Genomic DNA, 13,355 nt, shown 5'->3' on the forward strand with positions numbered 1-13,355 from the left:
CTTGAAATACCCTACCTAACTTAGGCATCGGAGGGCCTTTGGCCAACATCCCCCGGGTGTGGTCCTTTTACCCCGATCTGTTTTGCAGGGAGAAAGAGAAGTAGAGAAGACGAAGGAATCTTAGACGAATATTCTAGTGGGACGAAATTTGCTCCCACACTTAGGTCAACTACTAAGAATATCTCAACACCTTTAATAATGTGATCTGACTAAAACTTGATTTGCTAGTAAATTATTCTAAAAGATAAGTAACAAATCATGGATAAGAGAAAGAAAGAATAAGTAAAAAGATATTGCAAAATATGCCTAAATGAGATGCACTCATAAATGGATTCTAATTGATTAAAATCAAGGAAGATTAAGGAAATAAAATCATATTAGATTCCAAAAAACATTCCTATTATGAGTGCATGAAAAATAACATGTCTTACCTTTTAGATCAAATGGCTCATACGTGTTAAGTCACAATGCTGGAATTCGGGGATTGCTGACCTGTTTCAATCCTGCAGTTTCTAGAAATCGGATACAACAATTTTGCTTCAACCAAACAACTAAATGACACTTCCAAACCAACACTAAGTTCTAGGAAATGCCAACACAATTTTATACTAACAATCTCCACATTTAGATCAATCCTGTAGTGTTTGAAAACAAATGTTGTTTCGAAACTTTTGTTATATATATATATTTTTAAACCAATGATTTTAAAAAAAAAAAAAAACTAACAAATATTTGGCCCTTGATAAAGGACCGCTCATAGGAAAGCATCTAAAACAATATATATATATATATATATTTTTAATATAAGCAATATTGGAAATGTGGGAATTTGAACACATATCTAGCACATTGGTGTATTTGCATATACAACAACACAATAAGGATCTAGAAAAAAGCTAAAAAACAAATTAAGAATAACAAAGAGAATATTTCATACTATGAACTGATATTTTCAGTTCCTATTAAGACTTTAAAAAACTGAAATCAGTCCCCAATAGCAACAGGGACCATGCAGCAACTATTTGGTTGACAATAGTACAGGTTGGAGATGCTATTGATCATTAGATACTGTTTTTTTAATATCAGTTCCTCCTATTAACAATAATAAATTAAATATTTATATAACTGATAACAGTTCCTCATATTAACAATAATAAATTAGTATTTTATATAATAAACATGTTTAATGAAATTCATCTTCTTCTAGCATGTTTATTTAAATTCTAAGTTTGCTGAAAAAAAAAGGAGAAGACTTATGTCCAAAATTAAATCTTAAGTTCATCTTCATCCTTTCCATTATTTTTCTTTATATAAGGTTCTTCAAAGATGATTTCTGCAAAAAATTACTTAAATTCGAATCCATTTAACCGCCTAATTAAATCGTTGGGATCGTTGAAATAAAATTTAAAGTGAGTCCTAAAATGTCTCCCTCAAATAAGATCATTTATAGGATCTCTCGATCAATATATATATATATATATATGCGAGTCATATGAGAATGTTTAGTCCCAAGAGTTTGGTCCAATTTCCATATATATATACAAGTCAATTTACTTTAAAAAGTTCACCAAATTTTATTTTTGGTCCCGGTAGTTTGCTTGAGGGCCTTTTTCTGTCAATCTATTTGTTGTGATTGAAAGATTTTATATAAAAAGAAAAGATATATTTTTATCTTAAAAAAAGCTTATTTTCAGATCTTTACATATAGACATACATATGGCCTGAGAATTCAAGCAATAAAGACATAAGCTGATGAGCATTCATAATCATTAGAATGAGTATTGAATGGTCAACCACAAAGTAACTCCTCTTCACCTTCTATTCAAAATTCTTTGGAAAAAAACTAGGGACAATACTTCCTAGCTTACTCATAAGAAGGAACTCCTCCTCACCTTCTATTGTGGCTCAACCACAAAGTAACATGTGTCCTCTTTTTTTAATTGTCAAAAAAGAGGACGCATATCACTTTGTGGTTGAGCCACAATAGAAAGTAAGAAAGAATTCTTCTTTACCCGTAAGGAGGGAAATATTGTCCAAAAAGAAAACATCTTACAAAACACAAAGAAAACCCACCATCACTACTTAAAAGTAGAGAAGTGAGAAGTCCAACATTCTGATTTTTATAAACCTACATGACGTAAGCATTCAATAATCATCCTGCACATATGCTGATGTGAGCATTCAAAATCATTAGAATGATTTAATTGAAGACTCAACGTACGGACGTCTTTATCACTTAGATTCCCTTCCCGTACAAACTTGAATCAGTTCCGCCACGACCCCATCAATCTCTTCATCCTCTTTCTTGTTCACGTTGTCGCTTATTTTCAATGCCTTTTTTCTCACTCCCTCTCCAAATTTCTCCACAACCACATCTCTAATCACCTTTGCGACCTTTTCTCTTTGCAAACTTCCTTCACCTGTTCTCTTAACCTCCACACCAACACCCACCTCCTCCACTAGTCTAGCGTTGATTGGCTGGTCAAGATGCATAGGCATGGCTATAATTGGAACACCAAACTTGATGCTCTCCAACACTGAGTTCCATCCGCAGTGACTCACAAACCCACCAACACTTGAATGCTGCAGTATCTTTGCCTGTGGGGCCCAACCCTCCATTATCACACCCTTCTCTCCCACCCTCTGTAAAAACCCTTCTGGTAACACCTCTTCAACCCTAGTACTTCTCTCCGCCTTAGGAAATCTTATAACCCAAATGAAGCTCACTTTGCTAAGCTCTAATCCGTGAGCTATCTCTTCTATTTGCTCCTTTGACAGAAAGTACTCACTGCCAAAGCAAACATACACTACAGAAGACCTTTCCATTTTGTTCAGCCATTTCATGATCCATGTTTCATCAACTTTTTGATCCATTGGCTCTTGAACAAGTGTGCCAACAGGCACGATCTTCTTCCCCATTAAATCAGAAAGATAATCAATATATTTTTCTTCAATCTCTCTTGATGTCTTGACCAAAATGATGTCACAAGATCGAGCACTGCATTGCTGAAGACGGTCTCCATCTTTGATGCCATTTGCTGAAGATTCCGACAAATTGTTGAACTTTTCAGCTTCGTAATCTTGAAGATAAATCGAAGGAAAAGGAAACTTGACACTAGGGTTCTTGAGATGTTGAATACTAAATGAAGTCAAGGCAGCGCCCATGGGGATGAATTCGATGGATGGAAAATTTTGCAATGAAGCTAGAGAGGGCGCCCATGGTTGAAGAACATCATATATGAGCAAATCTGGGCTTAGGGTTTTGAGGATGTTGGAGAAGTTGTTGCTGGACATGTCGAAGGCCGTTTTGAGAGTGGACATGAGATGGGGAGGGAGGCCATTGGTGGTGTGGTAGTGCGGTGGGAGTTCAGGCAAGTCATCATGTGGAAGATGGAGTTCCACAAATTCAATGCAATGAGAATATTTTTGGGAGAGTTTAGGCTTGATGGAGCTGAGATTTACAGGCGTGGAACAAATAAAGATGTGAAGATTTCTCTTGGTGGTCAGCTTCTTGGCTAGCTCTAGGTAGGGAGATATATGGCCGTGAGCTAGCCATGGAAGCATAAGAATAGTAAGGCTTCTTTGGTCAGAGAAAACCATATTTTGTTTTCCTTTGACTCTTTTGCTTGAGGTTGCTCGATTATAGGCTTATTGGTAGTTTCTTTGTGGCTAGCTCTATGCATATATATACACACAAAAAAACGCGTGATGATTCGAACATGCACACGTAAGTTCCAGAGAGTGATGATTGGCCTATGATAAAGACTCGAAACAAGAATAGTTTAAACTTTCTTCTTTGTTTGGCTTGATATAAGACGAATGCACCAAACAAACCGACTAAATGCCGACACAATAATTAGGTACGTAATAATATCAACTTTCATTATATAGATATGAGAAACAAAAAGTTGAACTTTGATGACAAGCGATATTAAAGAAGGGCACATCGAACTTAGGATCTCGGGTGTAGAAACACATGCTCTTAACAACTTGAGCTACAAGCTATTTGTAATGACAATTTATGATTTTAGTTATACTTTTGAATAGTTCGCTTCCTTCTCTTTCATATTTATTTTTATTTGTTTATATTTAACTCTAATTCTATTTATATTTCTGGTCAAGGTATAAAGACTTTGAATCTCTCTCCAATGATTTTTCACAGCCGAAACTCCTTTAGTTTCCACAAATCTTTTTTAACATTTCATGCATATGTAAGTTTACGACTCGGATGGTTCACGTAACCAAGAAGTTTAAACTTGTATTTGTTCGTTCCTCCGAAGAAAGCACAACAAAAGGACAAACTACAACCAAATCTTCTAGTATCACCCGTTCTCATTGAATTTGTTGCCGTGAATGTTTAGGACTCTGGCCAAACTAGTAATTGCGTTTCTGAATTGTTTGAAAACACATCAAATTATGATTTCTCCTCCCAAAAAGAAAAATTGACGTTTTAGTATCATGATATTGATGACACAAATTAGAATCTAGGGTTTTCGAAATGCCTAATGGACAACTATTAATTTAGAAATATATATATATATATATATATATATTCTCAATGCAGAAACTCAAATCCCAAGTTCGAATTCATCCTTTTTTTTATTTTGTTTTTTTTTTAACCCAGAAGAAAAATTGAGTGCCACTCTGCTGTGTAGAATGCAAGTTTTAGTTTAGATTTTTTTATTTTTGAGTCTTCTATTTGATTCCCGATCCTCTATATTTAGGTCTCGTGTATTTATTTATATTTTGTTAAATCTAAATCACTCAAACAATCTAACCACTTAACAAATGACACGTACTCAAACTTAAAATCAAAATGGATGGAGTTGAGGCTTACACCGATGATTCTTGGTCAAGACTCAAGAGACAGGTGTAGCGATGGAGACGAGGCATGACATAAAAGTCTGAAGAAGAGGAACGTGGAAGCTTGATTTAGACGGTGGTGTAAGTGCATACGTAAAGTCCAGATTCAATATTTAGGTCTCGTTATTTGGCTAAGCTAAAAGTATAATATTGACAATAAAAAGTATATGAAAGTTTCTCTTTGGCTGGCTTCTTGGCTGGCTCTAGGAAGGGACAGTGCGGCCATGAGATAACCATGGAAGCATAATAAGAATGCTTGGATGCTCTGAACAATCCATTTTCCGACTCTTTTTCTTGTGGTGGTTGTTTTCTTATGGCCCATCAGAGTTTATGGTCGACAGATAAGCTTCAAACACATGCATTGGTCGTGTCAGTACCGATAAACTCTTCCCAACAATCTGAGACTCACAGCAAACCAAACACATAAAAAGAAGTGGAAATTTGCTCTTCTTTGTCTTTGTTTGGACAGCTAATAGCAAAGCATTGGAAACATCGAAAAAAGAAAGTTAATTATAATTTAAGAGAAACAAAGAAATCATTCCTTTTTTTTTTTCTTAGGAAACCCAGACACATAAAATCTGAAAAAAGAAGAAGGCATGTCCAAAATTACATCTTGAATTTATTTCGGGAGATTCACTATTATACTCAAATTATATATGAAATGAACTTTAGAAACACACTTAAAACCAATTTACAGCATAACAAATTTTTTTTTAACTTATTATAAATTACAAAACTGTCATCGATTTCTTAAAACAAACTCAACCTCAAAACCTCATAAAAAAAACCCAAAACACTCAATAAGGCATCAAAATAATTTAATAATCAAAATTAAATTCAATAGAGCAAGTCGTAATTTTTTGAGTTTTTTTTCGAGTTTTTTATAGAAATTAAATAGTGTAAGATGTATTTATATAATTAGTGTTAAGAATGAGTATATGACTAAATATCACTTTTCTTTATTAACCATTTATAATGTATGAACTCAAGACTTCCTACAGAACACCGAATGGTCTTTCCATGAATTTAAAGCCTTAAAGGCTCAAAACTTGAACGAATATGAAAGAAAAAAGTCGTTCACCGTTAATCCCTTCCTGCAGCTGTGCATCTAATCATCCACTGAATCAAACATACAAGTACGCTTTAAGTTTTCTCAACTTGTTCTTTGAATTAAGTAGAGGTTGGAATACACTCGGGGTCAACATTGTTCAAATACAACACACTTTTTAATTTTATATTTTATCAAAACAGATAGAAACTTCATTCAAACTGAGAACCTAGATTACAAAACTACCAGAAAAACTGGAATCTGCACTGCTCTCTTGTGGCCTCGTTAAAACCTTGCCTTAAAAAACTCCTAAAAGAGAAAAATCCGGTCAAGAAAAAAGAGTACCACAGCAAGTGAAATCCGATATCATACTTCATTCCTTTCTCATACAAAGTTGAATCAACTGCTCTACCACCCCATCTATCTCTTCATCCTCTCTCTTTGTCATGCTGTCTCTCAATTCCATTGCCTTTCTTTTCAAACCCTGTCCATTTTCTTCCACCACCACATCTCTAATTACTTTTGCTATCTCTTCCCTTTTCAGCCTCCCGTTCTCGTTGCCACCTCCTCCCGTTCTCTTAACCTCCACACCAACTCCAACGTCCTCTACTATTCTAGCGTTAATAGGCTGGTCAAGATGCATAGGCATGGCTACAATTGGAACGCCAAACTTGATGCTCTCCAACACTGAGCTCCATCCACAGTGGCTCACAAACCCACCAGCACTAGAGTGCTTCAATATTTTTGCCTGTGGAGCCCAACCATCCACTATAATTCCCTTCTCCCCCACCCTCTCTAAAAACCCTTCTGGTAATACCTCTTCAACCCTAGTACCTTTCTCTTCCTTAGGAAATCTTATAACCCAAATAAAACTCACTCTGCTAAGCTCTAGCCCATGAGCTATCTCTTCTATTTCCTCCTTGGATAAAAAGTACTCACTGCCGAAGGAAACATACACCACCGAAGATCTTTCTCTAGTGTTTAGCCACTTCATGATTTTTGTTTTCTCCGAATCCACTTCTTGCTCTATAAGGTCTTGAACAAGTGAACCAACGGGCACAATCTTCTTCCCAATTAGATCAGAGAGATAATCAATATATTTTGCTTCAATCTCTCTAGAACTCTTGACTAATACGATCTTACAAGAACGATCGCTGCACTGCTTAGCACGGTCTCCATCACTGATGCCATTTGACGAAGATTCTAACAACATCTTGATCTTACTAGTCTCGTAATAGATTGAAGGAAACGGAAATTTGACACCAGGTTTCTCGCCATGGTGGGTACAAACTGACATCATGGCAGCACTGGTTGTGACGAACTCGATGGCTGGAATGTTTTGTAACAAAGCTAGAGAGGGTGCCCATGGTTGAAGAAAATCATAAATTAGCAAATCCGGGTTTAGGGTTTTGAGGATGTTGGAGAAGTTAGGGCTGGCCATGTCGAAGGCGGTTTTGAGAGTGGACATGAGGTGGGGTGGGAGGCCATTGGTAGTGTGGTAATGAGGTGGGAGTTCAGGCAAGTCCTCGTATGGAAGATGTAGTTGCACAAGTTCAATGCAACAAGAGTATTTTTCAGAGAGTTTTGGCTTGATGGATCTGAGATTTACAGGTGTGGAACAAAAATAGATGTGAAAATTTCTGTTGGTCAGCTTCTTTGCTAGCTCTAGATAGGGAGATATGTGCCCATGAGCTAACCACGGAAACATAAGAACACTGAATTTTCTTTGCTGAGAAGAATCCATTTTTTCAGACTCTCTCCATTCAGGTCGTTTGTTTTATAGATATAATGAGTGAGATGAAAAGATGGCAAAAATATATACAGATGAGTCATGTGAATCTAGGTTTTTTCTTCGTCAGAAGAGTCATGCGTAAGTGCATGCAACAAGACAAAATACATACGTTAGACTTCTTTATCTATGTTCGTGCGGATATATATTAAGAAACAGACCCTTGCAACTCTAATATCCTAGACAAAAATCCAATTTTAAAAACTGATGCTATGTACTGGGTTTTCCTAAACAATCCCTATTTTCTGTAGTCTTTCAATTATTCTAAATTTCCTCAACATTCAATATGACATCATTTTCTTTTAAATCCCTAAACTTCACTACCAGAATTCTTTCTGTAGATTGGAACCCATGAATTGAGCACTTGTTATCAACTTATAACTTTATGTTTTTAGTTCTTGTTAATTAGTGTCTTGTTTTATCTTTTCTTTATATTGCAATGCTGTATAGAAATGACCTCTTGTGGATATTTTATTTGCAACTTTGATGGTTTGCTATGCAAATGATTGAGGCTTTCAATTCGGCTTCGAAGGAATGGTAAACTTAGTAATGGCTTCTTTTCCCCTTTCACGATGCAGTGGCTGAGAGTTCTGAGAACGGAAGTTGTAGTTGGGTGACTTTGATTCTTTTTAGCTGATGCCTACTGCTTGAATGAAATGGAGCAAAGCGGTCATCAATACTTACACTGCTACTAGCTACAAGGGTAAGCTTGATTCTTTTTCGCTGAAGTTACATGTGGTTTGATGCGTTAGAGATTAAATTTTGGTGTTATCTTCTTGAGTGAATGGATTGGAGGATGTGAACAAGTTATAGATAAATTTGGCAACACCGAAATTTTGTGTTTCTTTTATACTATAACTTTAGAGTTTTGGAATTTGGAATGATGATAATTTCAATGAAGGGTTACTTTCCTAATCTTACATTTATTTTGTTTACTATACTATGTTTCTTTGTTGAACTCGAATGTCAGGCTGATAAAAAGAAATATATTGTTATATGAAATTGAATCAATAAGGAAATTGACTGATTTTAAAAAAATACAGACAGCATGCAATTAATGCAATAAATCTGTGTTAAATAATGTAGGACAGATAGATGAGTTGATCAAGGAGCAGCTGGATAAGCGGGTGCATGTCGTTGTGCCAGAAAAGCCCAATTCGTGCAAGTATGGGCCCTGAACTCATAATTAGGCCATGACCTGTCATTTTGAAGAGAACGGCGTGACAAGTGCAACTCATTGCTGTATTGTGACATATGGACTATTTTAGCCAAATTCTATCGTTTACTTTGCGTTTTCAGCATTTAAAGTTTTAAAAAAAATTTGGGAACTTTTTTTATTTCTTTTTTTGTTTTATAATTAGCTTTCTTAGCAAGTCTAGGGGTTCGCTTGTATAAAAGGAATGCATTGGAGCATCCTAAACTATTCCGTTTATTATCAATCAAATACTCTTTGAGTTTTACTAAATTTCTAATGGATTCCGGCATGTTACTTGCAGGGTTATCATTCGAGATCTCCCTATTCCCCTATATCTCGCTACGTCAGCTATCATGGCCAACAAGGGAAGTCGTGTAATATATATCACTTATGGTGTGCATCATGAGGCGTGCATATAGGTTTCGTAAATTACATGAGCTTTTTATGGCTAGGTCTTTCACCACGTGCATAGGGAGTGATCAACTTCTTGGTCACTCACCTGTTTGATATTCTTAGTAACGGGGTGTTAGTTGGATTGACTTAGACTTTTAATTTACTTTCAAGTGGTCCCGGATTGAAGCCCCCGCCATATCCGTATGTGTGAATTTTCCCCCTCCCTTTCCTAACTTTGACAACAACAACAAAAAATACCTATTTGATATTCTTGTTTTGTTTTTTGTTTTTGTTTTTTTTGAAAACCTTTCTTATTGAGAGGGGCAATATCATACTAAACTCACACACACTATATAAATGCTAGGACTCGAACCCATCATAACCTTTTTTTGGGAACAATTACTTATAGTGAGCAATTGCTTCAAACCACTACACTAGTAGTACTTGGCATTGTTTGATATTCTTGAACAAGCTATGTGGTCACTTAATATTTTGTGTATTAAGGGCTTGTGGTGTTTCAATGTTGATAAAAATGCCAATTCAGAATTCAATACAAGAGTACAACCGCCTAAAGGACAGCAATGAACAGATACTATTTTATCCACACACCAAAAAAAAAAAAAAAAAGTTTATCTGATATGAGCAGTATTCAAAATCATTAGAAAATGAGTACTGAATGCTAAAAAGACACTAAAACGTAGAGAAGTCAAATCCAACATTCACATGATCGGCCAACAGATACGCTTAGCATTCAAAATCATTAAAATGATTATTAAAGTCTCAACTCCTTTTCACTTAAAAGTAGATATTTGTTTCCCTTCTCCTACAAATTGCATCAATTCCTCCACGACCCCATCTACCTCTCCATCTTTGTTTTTCATGTTCTCTCTTAATTCCAATGCCTTTTTTCTCACGCCCTCTCCAATTTTCTCCACAACCACCTTTCTGATCACCTTCGCCACCTCTTCTCTTTGTAAAATTCCTTCTCCTGTTCTTTTAACCTCCACACCAACACCCAACTCCTCTACTAATCTAGCGTTAATTGGCTGGTCGAGATGCATAGGCATGGCTATAATTGGAACACCAAACTTGATGCTCTCCAATACTGAGCTCCATCCACAGTGACTCACAAACCCACCAACACTTGAATGCTTCAATATGCTTGCCTGCGGAGCCCAACCCTCCACTATAATTCCCTTCTCCCCCACCCTCTCTAAAAACCCTTCTGGAAACACCTCTTCAACCTTTTTACCTTTCTCTTCCTTTGGAAATCTTATAACCCAAATAAAGCTAACTTTGCTAAGCTCTAACCCATGAGCTAGCTCTTCGATTTGCTCCCTGGACAAAAAGTACTCACTCCCAAAGCAAACATAAACAACCGAAGACCTTTCCCTTTTGTTCAGCCATTTCATGATCCATGTTTCCTCATCAACTTTTAGATCCATTGGCTCTTGAACAAGCGGACCAACTGGCACGATCTTCTTCCCCATTAAACCAGAGAGATAATCAACATATTTTGCTTCAATCTCTCTAGATGTCTTCACCAAAATGATGTTGCATGATCGAGCACTGCATTGCTGAACGCGGTCTCCGTCGTTGATGTCATTTGACGAAGGTTCTAACAGATTGTTGAACTTTTTAGCTTCGTAATCCCGAAGATAGATCGAAGGAAAAGGAAAATTGACACGAGGGTTCTTGAGATGGTGAACACGAAGTGAGCTCAAGGCAGCACTGGTGGTGACGAACCGGACCGATGGAATATTTTGCAACGAAGCTAGAGAGGGTGCCCATGGTGGAATAAAATCATATATGACCAAATCTGGCTTTAGGGTTGTGAGGATGGTGGAGAAGTTATTGCTGGACATGTCGAAGGCCCTTTTGAGAGTGGACATGAGATGAGGAGGGAGGCCATTGGTGGTGTGGTAATGAGGTGGCAGTTCAGGCAACTCTTCATGTGGAAGATGAAGTTCCACAAATTCAATGCAATGAGAGTATTTTGGAGAGAGTTTTGGCTTGATGGAGGTGAGATTGACAGGCGTGGAACAAATAAAGATGTGAAAATTTCTCTTAGAGGTAAGCTTCTTGGCAAGCTCTAGGAAGGGAGAAATGTGGCCGTGAGCTAGCCATGGAAGCATAAGAACAGTAATGCTTTTGTGCTCAGAGTAAACCATCTCTCTCTTTGGCTCTTTTCTTTCGGCTGTTTGATTATAGGCTGATAGGTTTGGTTATGGCTAGCTCCATGTGTGTGTGTATTTAGAATCATAGAAGTTGGAAGGGGCGCGTGGAGTCTTCGTGTCAGTGCATACTTAAGTCTAAGGGAAATACGTGGCATAAACTTTTAGGGCAATGCTAAGAGATAGAGCCCATCAATACAATAGGATTAATCTCTATTAAAGAGGTAGTACACAATGTGGTATAAAAATATGATAAGCCTAGCATTTGCCAAACTTTTATGATAAAGATTCATCCGAGGCCAATCACACAAAAGAAGTTCAAACATCTTCTTTGTTTGGCCTCATGTAAGAACCGACCAATGTTTCTAGAAGAAAGTGCTTAGAATACTTTCTTTACAACCAAATGTGGAAGAGAGACAGTGGTTTATTACTGGAAGAGATATTCACATCGACTATCCTCGAAATTAACGTCTTTATATACCTTGATGACACCTTACGGTTTAGTCTTCCATATATAATTTTTCCAATTCCTTCAGTTTCACAAATTCTTTTTAACATTTCATGTTGTATGAATGTTAGTAGATGGTTCCTGTAAGTTCCAGACTGTTCGTGTAGCAAACGTGAAATACACCAAAACAAAAAGACAAAAGTACAACCCCAATAACAAAACTTTTATTCTTGCAGTTATGTAGCAGCTCACCGACCTATTCTCTAATGTGATAGATACCATATTGCCGTGAATGTTTAGGATTTTCAATCTTAAATTTACTCTTTTTTAAGAAAAAATTTGTACTAGTCTCTTCGCACGTACTTTTGTGTTTGCGTAATATTTTTTTTTTTTAAAAATTTTAATTTATTGTAGAAAAAAAAATAATGGGTAGTTGTATTCCATAAAAATATGATTTTTTATTTGATTTTTATTTTTTTAATATAAAAAAGTATGAATTTACTATATTATCCACATTTAATTAATAATTTTAATTCATAATGTTTGAATTAACTAAGGGCATTTTTTGGTATTTTAAATGTTTCACCATTCTCTAATTTTTGCTTTATATATACACTAGCCTATTCGCACACGCTCACGCATGTGCTAATTGGTTTTCTTTTTTCTTTTTATTTTATTTTTAGAATTAAGAAAAGATAGTATTGGTAGTTATGTTCCATAAAAATAGGACCTATTATCTGATTTTGTTTTTAATTTTAATTTTTTTAATATGAAAAAAATATGAATTTATTATATTATCCTCATTTAATTAATAATTGCATTTTTTAATGTTTGAATTAATCTTGCATTTTTTAATATTTTGAATGTTTCATCATTCTCTACTTTTTGCTATATATATTATATATAGATGTATTGAAAGGTATTTCAAGTTGGAATTTTAACCATTAATTAAAAAAATGTTCCCTAAAAGGAAGAGTGCCACTGCGTCATTGGGGAGATTGGATCGTGAGGGAGAAAGGGGCTCTGCTGTCGAACATGCAGTTTTAAAGATTTTTTTTTTTTTACAACACTTGTTGTTCATAGAAGAAGCAGCATGATTTGGCAGAGAGGTGGCATAGATTCAATGCATAGAGAGACATGTGGCCGTATGCTGAGCATTGACGGATGAGAATACCGATGTGCCGAGAAATAATCTAATTCTTAGATTCTTTTGTTAGTGTACAGGTGTACAGTTATGGTACTCATGAAGATGAGTCATGATACAATGTTTGAAGAAGAGCAACGTGGAAGCGACTAACATATTTAACAAACTACTCTCTTTTCTTCACTTTGGTTCAACATGTATGCTCCTCAACGACTGATTACTCTCTTATTGGTTGCATTGTGGAGGATGTAAAGGCTTTGCTAAAAGGATTCCACCAAACAAGTTCATACATACTTTTCGA

At 35.9% G+C, this 13,355-nt stretch overlaps 1 protein-coding gene and 2 pseudogenes across 2 annotated transcripts; all 3 read right to left on the reverse strand.

Annotated features, from left to right (window-relative positions):
- Positions 1 to 1,641: 1,641 nt before the first annotated feature.
- On the reverse strand, positions 1,642 to 3,657 carry LOC103331153 (beta-D-glucosyl crocetin beta-1,6-glucosyltransferase pseudogene; annotated as a pseudogene). Its single transcript, XR_016126936.1, has one exon. The product of XR_016126936.1 is annotated as a beta-D-glucosyl crocetin beta-1,6-glucosyltransferase pseudogene (transcript).
- A 2,410-nt stretch (positions 3,658 to 6,067) lies between these two features.
- LOC103331154 (beta-D-glucosyl crocetin beta-1,6-glucosyltransferase-like) lies at positions 6,068 to 7,760 on the reverse strand. The gene has a single exon (XM_008233760.2). It carries the CDS (start codon positions 7,653 to 7,655, stop codon positions 6,285 to 6,287), a length of 1,371 nt encoding a protein of 456 aa, XP_008231982.2. The 5' UTR covers positions 7,656 to 7,760; the 3' UTR covers positions 6,068 to 6,284.
- A 2,112-nt stretch (positions 7,761 to 9,872) lies between these two features.
- On the reverse strand, positions 9,873 to 11,459 carry LOC103331155 (UDP-glucosyltransferase 29 pseudogene; annotated as a pseudogene).
- Between the last annotated feature and the right edge of the window lie 1,896 nt (positions 11,460 to 13,355).

Source organism: Prunus mume, linkage group LG5, assembly GCF_029339155.1.
Source record: "Prunus mume cultivar Tortuosa linkage group LG5, ASM2933915v1, whole genome shotgun sequence".
NCBI lineage: Eukaryota > Viridiplantae > Streptophyta > Magnoliopsida > Rosales > Rosaceae > Prunus > Prunus mume.